Source organism: Leopardus geoffroyi, chromosome C1 (assembly GCF_018350155.1).
Source record: "Leopardus geoffroyi isolate Oge1 chromosome C1, O.geoffroyi_Oge1_pat1.0, whole genome shotgun sequence".
NCBI classification, from domain to species: domain Eukaryota; kingdom Metazoa; phylum Chordata; class Mammalia; order Carnivora; family Felidae; genus Leopardus; species Leopardus geoffroyi.
In genome coordinates, this window is record NC_059328.1 from 43,021,468 (window position 1) to 43,035,801 (window position 14,334).

Here is a 14,334-nt window from a genome sequence, read left to right on the forward strand (position 1 = left end):
GGACAGTTCCTATAGCACGGGGATGTCATGAGGACTGGATGTAATGATAGAGGTAAAGCATCTGGCATATAGTTGAAGCTAAATCTGTGTTCTCTTGCTGCTGTGAGGTCTCTGCTGTTCCATTCCTTATTAAAGCGAGTTGGTTCCAGTCACTTGCATAGCGAGTTCCCCACAGCATAAGCTCTTAAGACTGAAGCTTTGATTGGAACTTACAGGGCTGAGATGCCTGTTTCATGCATATGTTCAGGGTGAATGGACCCTTGGGTAGTACAGTGTTCGGCATTCCTATTTACAACTTACCCGACCCTTCCTTCTGGTCTTGGGTTCATGCTTGAATTCTTTCATTCAACATCTGAAACTAATTGACCTCCAATGATGAACTTTGTTAAATTAATCCCTGCTCTTCCTCACCCTAAAGCCGCTCCCATGTGGAATTTCCTGTGTGAGGAGTAGGCTTTGGGAAGTCAGCAAGTTTTGTCCAGGTGGCTTTCTCTGTTCATGACTCTGGAACGATGTGGCTCATCTCCAGGTTCACAGCCATACCAGCCTCTCTGGAGATTATTTGCTTTTCTTTGAGATTCCCCCTGGACCTCCTGAGTGAGTTTTGTGGATATCATGTAGTTTATGGTTTTTTTTATAGCTTTATTGAGATATACTTCACACATTATATATTCCACTTATTTAAAATGTATCATTCAGGGGCGCCTGGGTGGCGCAGTCGGTTGAGCGTCCGGCTTCAGCCAGGTCACGATCTCGCGGTCCGTGAGTTCGAGCCCCGCGTCGGGCTCTGGGCTGATGGCTCGGAGCCTGGAGCCTGTTTCCGATTCTGTGTCTCCCTCTCTCTCTGCCCCTCCCCCGTTCATGCTCTGTCTCTCTCTGTCCCAAAAATAAAGAAACGTTGAAAAAAAAAAAAATTTTTAAAATGTATCATTCAGACATTTTAGCATATCCACAGTTGCACAACCATCACTACAATGAATTTTAGAATATTTTCATCCCCCCAATAAATGCTGTACCTGTTATCAGTCACTCTCCTTTTCCCTCAACTCCTCCCTCCCCACCCACAAACCCTAGACAAACACTAATATACTCTTTGTCTCTCTAAATTTTCGTATTCTGGACATTTCATATAAATGGAATTATACGATATATGTATGGCCTTTTGTGATTGGCTTCTTTCACTTAGCATAATGTTTTCACGGTTTACCCATGTTCTAGTATGTATCAATGCTTATTTTCTTTGTATTGCTGAATACTATTTCAGCATATGGATATACCACATTTTATTCATTCACCAGTTGATGGCTATTTGGGTTGTTCTACTTTTTGGCTGTTAAGAATAATTCTGTGAACATTTGTGTGTAAGTTTTTGGGTGGACATGTTTTCATTTCTCTTGGGTATAGATGTAGGAGTGGAATTGCTGAGTCATGTAATAGCTCTGTTTGGTCATTTAGGGAACTGCTAGGGTGTCTTCCATTGGACACATTTTACATTTCCACCAGCAGAGTATGAAGGTTCCAATGTCTCCACATCCTCACCACCACTTATCATCCATCTGTCTATTTTGCATGTGGTCATTGCGGTGAGTGTGAAATGGTATCGCATTGTGGTTCCTACTAGCTTATGTTTTAAGTTAGACCACATCAAACATGCTTTCCGAATCTAGCGACACCTCTCCAGTTATCCTCATGTAACATGACAAAGAATGGCTAGAATTTGAGGAGGGGGACACGAGACAGTGGCGGGTGGAGAAAGTGAGGGAGGTTAGGGTGTGGCGGGTCGTCCCTTTCTCCATTCTCCTGCTGCTCCTAGCTTTGACTTCTGTTTTAGCCAGTAAAGGGCCTGACACATAGTGGGTTATTGCTGGAGATGTCTGTTCTCTCCTAGCACCCACACCTTTGCAGGGTAACCTTGTGGCTTCTCCTTTCAAGAGGTGGAATCTATTTCCTCACTCCTGACTGGCCCTCCTGACTCTAGACTTCACTCATTCACTCCAGTCCATTCTTCCTCCTCACTGTAGCCAGTGATTTTTTCCCGTTTCAAGCCTGCTTGAAATATCCCTGCTTAAAATTCTAAAATGGTTTTTCACTACCTTGCAAAGAAGTCCATATCCTTTAATGTGACAGTTGAGTCCCTGAGGGGGCTGGCCCAACTGATATTTTCAGCCTCACCTATCTTAACAGCTTGCACATCCTCAGGGATGCCATGCTATTTGCCATTGCCTCTGCTTGGAACATAACCCCCTCCCCGCCCTTTTGGCCATCTTCTGCTCGTCTTTGAAATTTCAGCAAGATTTCACTTCCTGTAGGAAACCTCCCCTCACCCTATCCTGAGACTGAATTAGTGCTCCTGAGTATGCCCAAAACGTCCTGACAATTTAACCTTTCCCACAGCACTTTACAGTTTCTGCAATTGTCTCCATTGCGAGGCTGTGGGCAACTGGAGGGGCCCAGGGCTGGTTAAATATTTGGGAACTAACAGAATATCCGCCTGAAGCCCCGTGCTGTGATTGTCCGTTCATCTGTCCCAGCAAGCGTCTTGAGGGCTGTATCATCATCCCCATGTTCAACACAGTGCGTGGCATCTGAGCCTTTGTAGTCCGTGGAACAGCAAGATGGTCACTGTAGGTAGAGGTTCTGAGCTGGGCAAGAGAGAGTGGACAACAGTGCTTACAGTTCAGTATGCCGAAGGTACTGAAGCAGCCTCTCCATACTAACTCCAAGCAAATCAGAAGAGTGGCAACAACCCAGCGAGAGCCCAGGTTTTTCAGGAGAGCTAGCTCATTGAATTACATTGGTTGCAAATTCATTTTCCTCTTCAGTTATTGTTAAAACTTTGTTATTAGGATATTTCAGAAGAGAAACAAGTTTTTGGTTTTCTCACCTAGTCTTGACAGTTGACAGTTCAACTCCATATATTTGTCTGTAGTAGTGATTCTTAAGGTTGTAAAATTCCTAGTATTGTCTAGCCCAGTAATTCCTGCCTGGATGCATCAAAATAGAAATTCTGATGTGATAAATCTGGTCTTGTGTTAAGTTAGAGGCCTGAATCCTCATAGTCTTTTCTTGAAAGCCTCCAGGGATTGGGAGCTCATGAAGTAAAATGTATCACATTCCAATTCTGGATAGACATTAGGAGAGTCTCCTTTATATTGAACTGAAATCCCCCTGAAACTCTACACTTGGTGCTAGTTTGCCCCTATGGAGTATAATTCGTCTTTGCACTTTTCCATATGTCAGTCCTTCAGCTCTGTAGAGGCTGATCACCTCTGCCCCTTCCCCCCAACCCCCTTCCTAATGTTTTCTCCTAGAGAAACCTCTCCTGTTCTCACACTATACCTCACAGGAATGATCTCCAGGTTTTGTTTGTAATTGCATTAAAGAGCAGAGCACCAAATGAGACAGTTCACCACAGCATGGACTAACCAATTAGAGGCTGAGAGAGGGCCTGCTCTCATCCCATTTCTTGCCATTATTTCTTTTGATCTAGCCTGTGATCACTTTTAATTCACAGTGAATTTGCAGTTGTCATAGGGTGAGCTTATTATGATTAACCCAAAGCCAGGTCTTTTCTCACCTGTAACTCAGCCCATGTCTGCTATAAATCTAAGTAATTGGGTTTTGTAAGCAACAGCTGGTGTTTGTCTTGTCTTGTTAGATTGTGTCTTTCCAGTCCAAACCAATTCTTTCTAAGCAGGAAGCGATAGGCTCAGAAGAGGGAGCTGTAGCAGCAGTACAGTACTTGGGGAACTAGGGCAAGGTTGGCTATCTACTGCTGTTTCCCAGTTTAGGGAGCAGCTCCATGTGGGTACTTAGTCATTAGAGAACAGCCCAGACTGTCTGCATTTCTTTATCGTTTATTTACTTATTGAAAGAGCATGCGTGCATGTGAGAGCAGGGGAGGGGCAGAGAGAACCCCAAGCAGGCTCTGTGCTGTCAGCCCAAAGCCCAACAAGGGGCTTAGTCTCACAAACTGTGAGATCATGACCTGAGCTGAAATCAAGAGTCCAGACACTTAACCGACTGAGCCACCCAGGTGTCCTAGACTGTCTGCATTTCTAACAAAATTGGAACTGCCTCCATTTCTTCCTGTGTGTGGTGCCCCCGACATTGCGCTGAACATGTTGCCTTCATTATCTCATTTAGTCCCTGCAGCGGCCCAGAGCACATCCTGCTGTGAAATCTCTTCTAATGATTCTGGTGGTCTAGAAACATCAGATTCATCTCAGGTTTTAGCCCAGAGATTCTAATTCAGTGGGAATGATGTGGGGCCAGGAAATTTACCCTTTTCAAGTAATCCCAGTGATCCAATGCGTATGTATGTTTGGCAGTGACTATTTTAATTAGTGGCTTAGTTACTTGGCTCTTGAACAAGACAGCGTGGGTCTGATTCATCTTTCTCCCTCTAGAGCTTGCTGCAGCAGAAACCCTCAGGGAAGATGGCCGAATGAAAATTCAGATGCATGCTAAGTGTCAGGAGAGTGAAGATGTCCAGTGTTGTGGGTCCTGAGCTTTCTGGAGGCCAGCCAGGTATGCAGCCTTCTCTGGAGCTCTAATGGCTAATGAGGGAAAGGGCTCAGTCCAAGGGAACTTGGCTCACACAGGAATGGGGACAGCATTGTGAGATGATCACTCAGGCTGCCTAGCCAGGCAGAGATTCTGGGTGACTTTGCCCTTTCTGGGAAACAACAGAAATGACTGTTGTACACGAGGATGTAGCCTAATGTTACCCAACCTTCATCTCATTGCTATTCACAAAAAGCCAAGTGTTTACACACACATGCCTAGTTTAAAAAAATGCTGCTGGATAAAGATGGTACCTTTTAAACAGCTGTTCAGGGATCACGTAAGAGTATACTGAGGACCTTTGCAGAATGTCCAAATTAAGATGGTAGGGAACTTAGGCCTCAAATGGTCTCATCTTCCACTTGTCCCCACATCTGGCTGCTTTAACTTCCACTACCTGGACAGGAGACCACAGTCCTGGAGTGTGGGGCCAGGAACTAGCTTTCCTGGTGGTGATGAAGGGCAGGCCTCAGACATGCTGCCACCATTTTGACTAATCTTATTGAGCAACAGAATGTCAGAGGTCAAAGTGCCCTTTTCTTTTAGATGGAGAAAATGGGGTCCTGAGAGGAAACGTACTTGCCCAGGGTTTACAGTAAGCAAGACAGCCCAGGATTCTTCTTCTACCCAGCATAATGCTGTATCAAAGCACCCAAGAGAACTAACCTTGGAATAGACTTATATGCCAGTGAAATAACGCCCCAGTTTCATTTAATGGGCAAATGTAAACAATTGCCCCAGCACCACTTATTGGCAAGTTAATCATTTCCAAACTGGCAATACCACCTGTCTTAAACCATGCAGTTTTCATACATGCAGGGGTCTGTCTACTGTTCCACTGGTCTATTTGTATATCAATATACAAATACTACATCATGGAGGCTAACTGCCACTGCTTTATAACTACATCATGGTATCTGGTAGAGGGAGTATCCCACCTGCGTCATATCATGGATTTCAGAATTTACATTCTGTTAAAAAAGTTGAGATTACAAGAACTTTATAGATACATTTGTTGAGAAGGATCTTTATAATTTCAAGTTTTCCTATCCATCAATAATAGTATAGGTCTCCATTTAGGCTTTAACACCTTTCAGCAAAGTTTAATAATTTTCTCTAATATCATGGTGGCTTACCTGCCATTGCTTTGTAACTACATCGTGGTATCTGGTAGAGGGAGTCTCCCATCTGTGTCGTATCATGGATTTCAGAATGAATTTACATTCTGTTAAGAAAGTTGAGATTTCCACAAGAACTTTATAGATACATTTGTTGAGAAGGATCTTTATAACTTCAAGTTTTCCTATCAATCAACAATAGCATAGGTCTCTATTTAGGCTTTAGCACCTTTCAGCAAAGTTTAATAATTTCATCCAATAAGGTCATGAACATTTTTGATAGATTTAGTTCCTAGTTTTGGAGGTATTTTTTGTTGTTACTATTATAAATGGCACTTTTTTCTTGAATTAGATTTTGCATATTGCCATCGTACTGAAATGCATTTGGTTTTTGGGTATTGATCATAATTCCAGTACCTGTTCATGCTTTTGGATTTTCTAAGTGGAAAATCACAATCTGTGAAAATGAGTTGTTTCTTCCTTTTCGAGACTTACCCTTATTTTCTTTTTGCTGTGGGACCTCAAGCACAAGGAAGAGTAGCAGTGATCAAGGGGATTCTCATCTTACCATGACCTTGCATGGAATACTTCACACATTTCCTTTGCTCTAGGTTTTCTGTAGATCTCCTTTGTGAGATAAGGATAGTTCCTTTCTACTTTGTGGTCTGCTAAGAGTTTCTATGGTTTGTTGTTTCTGTTGAATCGGCGTTAAATTTTACTGAATATTTTTTCTGCATCTGTTGGCATAATCTATTTTTCCTTTAATCTGTTAGTGATCATTTGGTTTCTTCTACCTCCCTGAGAAATGAGAAAATAATCTAAAATATAAAGAAAACCTTGAGATCCTTTTAGTGTTTGTTTTCATGAGCAAACACACACTGGATATTACAGAGGCCAAAACCTAGAAAGGCTGCTTACTCAGGCTTCTTCCACTTATTTGCTTTCATGCCAGGCAGTGGACTTGGACCCTGTGGGTGACATACTTCATAGACCTGCTGAGGGAGGGCCAAAGAAGCCCTGCTTTATCAGGTACAAAAAAAGAGGTCCAGGGGCCAGGAACACAGAACCTGGAGGAAACATGATGTATGTGCCAGACTAGAGAATGGACAAGGTAGGAATCTGTTCACCACCCTTGGATACAGCCAGCTTTACCTGAAATCTGAGGTAGTGCCCCCCATAACCGGTCTGGAAGTGGGCAGGCTCTTCCCCTATGGGCCTCTCAGAAATTGCAGTAATTTTTATTGCAAAGAATTCCTGGTTCCAGCAGAACACTAGAGCAATAAGGTCTCACAGCAGGTTTTCCAGATGGTGGATTTACCAGTGTGAAGGCATGAGCATGTCCTCCTGACCTTACTGTGCACTGAACTCTTCTTTCTATCTGCAGGGGGATCTTCAGACCTCCACAGGGGTGCATGACCACACAGTGACAACCCAGGACCAGCAGGAGCTGTAGGGAGCACAGAGGCTGACTTAGCAGAAAGAAGAACTTTCATACTGACTCCCCTGATGGGAGAGGATTGCCCCATCACAGCAAGTGGGCACAGACCTGATGACTGTCTGGCAGGAATTTTACAGAGCAGATTCATGCCAGGACTGGACTGTTGACTCCAAAGTCCCCACCAGCCCTGGAACATGAAGTGACACCAGCTAGAGATGCCTGGGTTTACCTGAGAGCAAGGTGGTCAGTGCAGTGTTTTGGTTCAGGACGTAGGTCCTCCGGGTTGACCTGCCCCCTCCCCAAGAGCTGGAGAGCCCTGAGAAGTACAGGATGGATCCTGTACTGTGGGAATGTGCCAGGAAACAGAGACTCCCAACATGAATTGTCATTTGTGGAGGGAGTGGCTGTTACCTGACTCTGTCTTCATGCACCAGTGTAGCACAAACAGCGGCTTTATTGGTGATGCTTGGGAAGCTGTGGCAGAGCCCAGCATGCAGGCTGTGAGGGCTCAGACAGCTTCCAGCACACAGGGGATGAGGGGATTAGCCTCAGTGGGCTCTGCTGCTTGGGGCACATTGTCCCTTCTCAGTTCATTGAGGCACGTGTGCAGGAAGAGGGTTCAGCACTTCACAAACTGGTGGGTGACCTCGTAGATTCCCACAGATTCCTGAGCTTTTTCGTCATAGTCAGTCCAGTCCTGTGGGAAAAATGGCCGTTATTAGCCTCACGAGATGGGACAGTGTGCACAATGGTCACGAACTGGGACTTCAAACATGTATGACCCAGAACAGAGCCAGATTCCGTTTTGGGCAAGTCACTTAACTTCTCTGAGTCTCAGTTCTATTAAAAAAAAAGGGGGGGGGGGGGCGGGAACAGTAGCAGACCTCCATCTTGAAAGAATCTAATGAGGTAACACATGTAAAAGTATTCAGCATAGTACTGAGCGCATATAAGAGCTCAGTAAATTTCAGTTACTGTTGTTATTAGGTGCTATGCAGACTGAAGTTTCTGTTCTTTTGAAGCCTGACCACAAGGCCTATGTAAGACAGTAATGTGGCCAGTAATACAGTTGATTCTTGTTATTCATGGTAGTTACAATCTACATAATCACTACAAACACTGAATTAGCAAACAGTGAACCGCTATTCCCAGGGAAAATATAAGGTTAGGTTCTCAGAAGCATCTGATCACATTTTCTTCAATGAATATATAACCTTGTTTTGGGTAGGTTTTTGTTAAAAAAAAAAACCAAAAAAACAAAAAACACCTTATTTAACATATATAGTTGATTCATTAATATTGAACTCCTAGCTGACAGCACTATTACTCCTGCCTAAACAAAGCTGATCTAACATGCATTTTCTCCATGCATTTTCACCCCAGACTTCACTAGACAGCACTTTAGCACTACACTTGGGGCCATTTTAAACACCAAAATCATCAGCAAAAAAAATGTGGAGTCAGCTTTGTATTGATGATCTTTGTTCACCAGAAGGGTAATTCCCACCAGGTACCCTCCAGCACCGTGCAAGACCCCCCAAGTCCTGTACCTTCTCCTGAAGATTAATATCACTGAAGACCGTCCCCGATTCCACGCCCTCGGCAGCAAACCCAGCCTGTAGGTGACGGGACGGCAGCTGTTAGTCTGGGGAAAGGAGGCACCAGTCTGGCATGTGAGGCCTGGCCAGGGAAATGGTTCTCTTCCCACCACCCTTGGGATGGGAGGACAGAGATGCAGTGGGGGCACCTGCTCTGGAATAACTACTGCACTTCCAGGGCCTGGCAGCTGCCCCAGGAGTATAGTAGTTCCTCCAAACTAGAGCCTTGGACCAGAGGCAGGAGGTGGGGGGTAAACCTTTCCATTACCCAATTTTCTGAGATCCTAGGCACGTCACTCCCCTATCTGGACCCGAGTCATATTGTTTATGAAATGGGGATGACAAGACTGTCTCATCTCCCTGCCTCACAGATTTGTTGTGAGGTCAAAATGCTGCACAACTAAAGTGGGATAAGCACTGGCTCTGGAGTCTGACAGACCTGGGTTCAAATAACAGTACCAGTGTTTATGAACTCTGTCACCCTGGGCAAGTTGCAAAATCTGAAATTCTTTCCTTGTCTGAAAGATAGGGTGAATAACTTCACAAGGTCACTGTGAGGATTAAACGAAGTAACACGTAAAAGTGACCAGAACGTGCCCATCATATGGTAGGCACTTAATAAATAATTATTATTCTGAGAAGGAAGTCCTAGTCCATGGTCTGTGCATGAAGCAGAGTTCTGTTGTCACTTTCTATATGCCCTCCCCAAAGATACAGGTTCCCTGGGAAGATACACGCACCTGAGGCTGGAAATCAACTGGTTCAAGGCCCCGACACTCAAACTCTACAATTGTCTTGAACTTCTCATTGTCTTCAGCCTAGAAAGGAAGTGTGTTGAGGGGGCAGGCCCAACTGGACCCTTAGGATGATCCCACTGCCCCTGCTCTTCCTGCCAAGTGGGCCCAACTGCCCTTGTGAGCCCAGAATGGGACTCAGGAGCAACCCATTCCCTTCCGGAAGAAGTCTGCACTGGTCACCTGCTCCCCATGAGACCTTCTTGTACACAGATGCTGTAGAAGAAACACTGTGGGTTCTAGAGTCAGCCTGCCTGGATAGGAGCTCAGACAGAGCTCTGCCTTCTGCCTCTCTTCCCATCTAAGATGGTCAGACTGGGCTGAAGAAACCACTGCAGGTTTGTTGTGAGAATCTGAACTATGTGTAAAGTGCCCAGCTATAGTCCCTGGCTATGCTCAATAAGTGATAAAATTCTCAAAAAATATGAACAAGAATGTTAAGCTATAAAGTCTCCAGATCTTCCAAATGGCCCAGTACACTTAACTGCAGCCTTTTGCTAACCATCTGCCATGCTGTGAGACAGGAGGCTTGGAGGGGTGCCAGGGTGACACAGTTAAGTGTCTGACCCTTGATTTCAGCTCAGGTCATGATCTCACGGTTTGTGAGTTCAAGCCCCTCATTGGGCTCTGCACTGACAGTGCAGAGACTGCTTGGGATTCTCTCTCCTTCTCCCTCTCTCTGCCCCTCCCCTGTTCATGTTCTCTCTTTCAAAATAAATAAACTATAAAAAAAAAAAAAAAGCCTTTGAAATGGGATTTTCACATGGAGGGGGCACCCTGAGAGGGGTGAGTTAGTGAGGAAACTCATGCCTACCTCACCCATGGGCTCAGAGATGCCAGGCACCACACCCACACATTCAATCACATTGTGTCATTCACTATAAAATCTATACATTAACCATGTGCCTAGCACTGATGAGACACTGTTGGCTCTGGTTTGTTTTTGTTTGTTAATCTGTCTCTTCCACTATATTATCAATTACTTGGCAGCAAATCCTCATGACTTCTCCCTTAAACTTCAGGAAAAAGCTGAGAATTTGGCAAAAATCATACATGTTTCAAAAATATTAAACAAGGGAGGGGCACCTGGGTAGCTCAGTCTGTCAAGCATCTGACTTTGGCTCAGGTCATGATCTCATGGTTCATGAGTTTGAACCCCACGTTGGGCTCTATGCTGACAGCTTGGAGTCTTGGAGCCTGCTTCAGATTCTGTGTCTTCCTCCCTCTCTCTACCCCTCCCCCACACATGGTCTCTCTCAAAAATAAACATTAAAAAAAATTTTTAAATACTAAATAAGGGATAGATGAATACAAGTAACTACCCTTTAAACAGAGACCCAAAAGCACACACTCCCTCCCTCCCCTTTAGACTACTTTGTTAACACAGTAATGCATAACTAGTTATAACGTCAATATCAAGGATGGGATGCACCAAAGGACTGTCCCACCCATGGTTTCAGAGAAGGCTCACTAGTCCCTCAGGGTAGACAAAGTGCTCTCAGTGATGGAAACTGAGTGGCCAGGTTGGGTCAGATGTACACTGAGCTCCACAGCCCAGCGCTTATAAAGAAAACACTGTAATAGCCTGTTCATGAATCTCTTTCCTACCAAGCACTCAGCCAGTATATTGTGAATAGACGACTAATACCATGACAGACTGAATGAATGAACAAGTATATGAATGAATGTCCCATGGCAAGTCACTCTGGTACAGACAGAACTCTAGAACCCAGGCCTCTTAGCTCCCAGCTTAGATTTAATCCCACCACACCTGCCACCACAGCAGGAAACTTACATTGTAAGATTTGATGGTGCTGCTCAAAATCTCTGAAACATAAGAGAAGACAAAGTTGACGAGTCCATACCCTGGCCCTGTCCAGGTGCCCAGATGTGGCTCTGGGAAAAAGAGTCTGCTGCAATCGCTTGGGCACCTCAGGCCTGGGTCCACCCGCAGTAACATGAGTTTGCCTTTGGTCTGGTACCAGGAAGATGTGGGCCTGGTTGGGGGAGCTCAGGATTCACAACCTGACCTACCGATGGAGTTTTCCCTTGCACACAGCTTGCACTTCTGGACCATGGAGGCGCTGCCACGACCTCCCTTCAGTGCCACACTGTCCTGGCAAGGGTAAAAAGAACCTCTAGTCAAACATCAATTAGACGTAAAGGTCTCAAAGAGACCCAGTCCTACCACTTATTAGCTAAAGAGACCAAGATGGAGAGAGGGAGAGCCACCTGCTACAACAAGAATCCTGGGGAGGCTTTTTGAGACTGAGAAAAAGACTCTTTTTGGTTTTGGGCTCTGCCTCACATCCCAAAGAAGCCTGGTCTCCCCAGTGTTGATCATACTAGTGCCTGCCCTCCCAAACTACAGAAAGTAGGGTGCAAAGACCTGTGAGATTAGGGCCACAGGTTCCCTCCCTAAATCCCTGCCCAGAGGCATATGTGTGTTTGTGTTTGGGTATGGTGGTAGGGGGAGTAGTTACCATCAGCCGAATATATTGCCACTTCTCTGAAATCTCACCACAGTTGCCACATTTCATCTTGGGGGAGGAAAAAGAAGATCAGTAAAATAGCTGGTTCAGCTGGGCAGACACTAAAGGAAGGGTAAGAACAGTGAGAAGTGGGCATGTTCAACCTACCCCTTGACCACAGTCTCACCTCATCCTTACAACCGGCCCCACCAAGGATGTAACTGAACTTCTCTCCGGGCAAAGAAAAGGTCAAGTGTTTTTCGTGCTGGCATGCACCCCTCCTAGAAGCACCCAGTCTAGCTGGAAATTCAAGGCTAATATATAGTACAGAAAAGGCTTCAACAGCCCTCACCCCCATCCCCTCGTTAGGTCTGGAGCTTTCCTTGTGTTCTCACAGGCCTTGTAGGTTCCTAGTAAAAGTACTCATCACTCTGTCGTTACTCTATTTCTCTGTCTCCTTAACTAGACTGTGTGCTTTTTGAAGCAGAAGGGCATCAATTCCTCAAATAAGCTCTGGTACTCGAGCTTCAAAGTATTTGGTAATAAAGGTGCCAACAAAGCTTCCTGAAAGAGACAGAGCTTTTGCCAGGTTCTGAAGGATGCTGGGATTTAGACAACGAGGGAAATAAAGCAGAAGTTCTGAGATCTGGAAGAGTGAAGGACCTCAAACTGCTCAGGTAAGAGGGGGGGCCTCTGTAGACCCAGTCACCAGAGTACCAGATTCACCAGTATAGGGTAGAGAAGGAAGGGGGAAGCCACGCACAAAATTAAAACGCTTTCACGATAAAGCCTAATCAACAAATAAAACAGCGAAATTCTCCTCCTTACTAAATAATCCCAAGCCCTCTTCAGGTAGTCTTTCGGTGTTTACACAACATGAAATATTTCACGGAGAGAAAATTACAAAAGGAACTCCTAAAGACTACCACTTAAGAATTAACCAATACATTTTAAAAAGCGAACAAAATTCTATCCAGGAAAATAACATTTAATGGCTACATATTTCCGATCTTGCTGGACACAAAGCTCCCGTTGGACCGGCACTTCGGGACTGGAAAACTATTCTGGGAATGGGCCTGTGGCGCCCCGCCCCCTTCCGGAGTTGCTCCGGGGCCGGGAACCTCACCGCGCCTACAGCCTCCACGATGCTCCTCCCTTCTCCCGCCAAGGCCCCTCCCATCAAGCTGTACCTTCAGGTACCACCGGAAGTCCTCGCCCAAAGGCCGGAGGTTGGTGACATTCTCCAGCGTGGCTTTGAGCTGCAGCGCAATTTTCTGTGAGGGAGGGCCACCGCAATTGCAACAACGGCGCCTGCGCCGCCCTATCTAGCCCCAGTCCCTCCCCTCCCGGTACGAGCCTCCCCGCTCCTTCTCAGCGCGGGCCCACTTCTCTCATTCCCCCCTGGCACAAGCTCCCGCCACCTTCCCGTCCCTGTCCCGGCGGCAGTCCGCCCTCGCCTTACCCCCATACTGGCCCGGCTCGGCCCGACCAGGCCCGGCACTGGCTGCAGCCGCTACTTTCCGGCCCGTCGTAAACTGTGGGCGCCGCCAGCGCACCCGGGTGCGGACCTCCGGCGTGCGTGGGGCGGAGCGGAGGGCGGGGTCTTCACGCGCCGCGGCTTCCGGGGCATGCTGGGCTTTTTCTCCGATTAGGTGGACCTGTGTAGGTGTCGTGAGTCCGCAATTCGCCTGAACTCAGACCCGCCGAATCCTTCCTCCAGCAGTCAGCAATTTGCTGATCGCCAATCTCGTGCCAGCACTATGCTAGTTTGAGGGATACCGTAGCAAACAAGATAGTCCCTACCCGAAATTTCGGCCAGGGCTTTTTCCTGCTCCTCAGTTCTTTCCCGGCTCCTAACTGGTCTGGTCTTCTCTCACCCAACAACCACTTGGTTCCTGCTTGCCTTTTGAGGCTTTTTAGATCATGTCAGTTCCCCCTGCCCACAGCCAGCTTCGCAGATTTTGGGGGATGGAGCCTTTCATCTCTAAACTGCTCTTTCCTCTTTTCCCCGGAGACCTGCCTTCAGAAGGTTGCCCCGTGTACACGTCTCTCACTGCAGTCTCCAAGAGGGGCCACTCCCTTTCAAGGGCTCTTCTCTGGGCTCCGTGTACATTTACTGAACCTTGCCTTAACTGTCCTCTTAACCAGGGCACATCTGAGACCATACAAAAGCTGTGAGTGTCCCAAGGAACAGCCCATTTGAGACTTAGAGCCTTTGGGGTTCTCATGGCCATTTAAAATTTGGAGTGACTGTGCTTGGCTACTTTACCACCAACTTGATTCATTGCCCTGGGGAACCCTTCTATAATGGGGATATACACTGGAGTTAGGAGCCCTGATATCTCTGGT

General features: G+C 46.2%; 1 protein-coding gene and 1 long non-coding RNA gene across 4 annotated transcripts; one reads left to right on the forward strand and one right to left on the reverse strand.

Annotated features, from left to right (window-relative positions):
- Nucleotides 1-4,047: 4,047 nt before the first annotated feature.
- On the forward strand, nucleotides 4,048-8,433 carry LOC123597908. The gene is made up of 2 exons (XR_006712304.1): nucleotides 4,048-4,530; nucleotides 7,069-8,433. It is a non-coding gene; the product is annotated as an uncharacterized LOC123597908 (long non-coding RNA).
- On the reverse strand, nucleotides 7,559-13,583 carry CZIB (CXXC motif containing zinc binding protein). 3 transcript variants are annotated; one of them, XM_045477449.1, is made up of 8 exons: nucleotides 13,448-13,583; nucleotides 13,176-13,259; nucleotides 11,998-12,054; nucleotides 11,549-11,630; nucleotides 11,310-11,410; nucleotides 9,461-9,538; nucleotides 8,673-8,738; nucleotides 7,559-7,819 (listed from the first exon to the last, which is right to left on the reverse strand). In XM_045477449.1, exons 1-8 carry the CDS (start codon nucleotides 13,451-13,453, stop codon nucleotides 7,742-7,744), a joined length of 552 nt encoding a protein of 183 aa, XP_045333405.1. In that variant the 5' UTR covers nucleotides 13,454-13,583; the 3' UTR covers nucleotides 7,559-7,741. The 3 variants fall into 3 exon arrangements, with proteins under 3 accessions (XP_045333405.1, XP_045333406.1, XP_045333407.1); XM_045477450.1 differs by having other exon boundaries at nucleotides 11,310-11,341; nucleotides 13,448-13,582; XM_045477451.1 differs by having other exon boundaries at nucleotides 11,998-12,107; nucleotides 13,448-13,495.
- Between the last annotated feature and the right edge of the window lie 751 nt (nucleotides 13,584-14,334).

What these genes read in the sequence shown, in the direction of transcription:
- CZIB (XM_045477449.1), bottom strand. An exon ending in ACTTCCGGTGGTACCTGAAG is followed by an intron (nt 12,055 to 13,175) that starts GTACAGCTTGAT and finishes TCCTCCCCCAAG; the next exon opens with ATGAAATGTGGCAACTGTGG. An exon ending in TGCAAGGGAAAACTCCATCG is followed by an intron (nt 11,411 to 11,548) that starts GTAGGTCAGGTT and finishes TCTTTTTCCCAG; the next exon opens with AGCCACATCTGGGCACCTGG.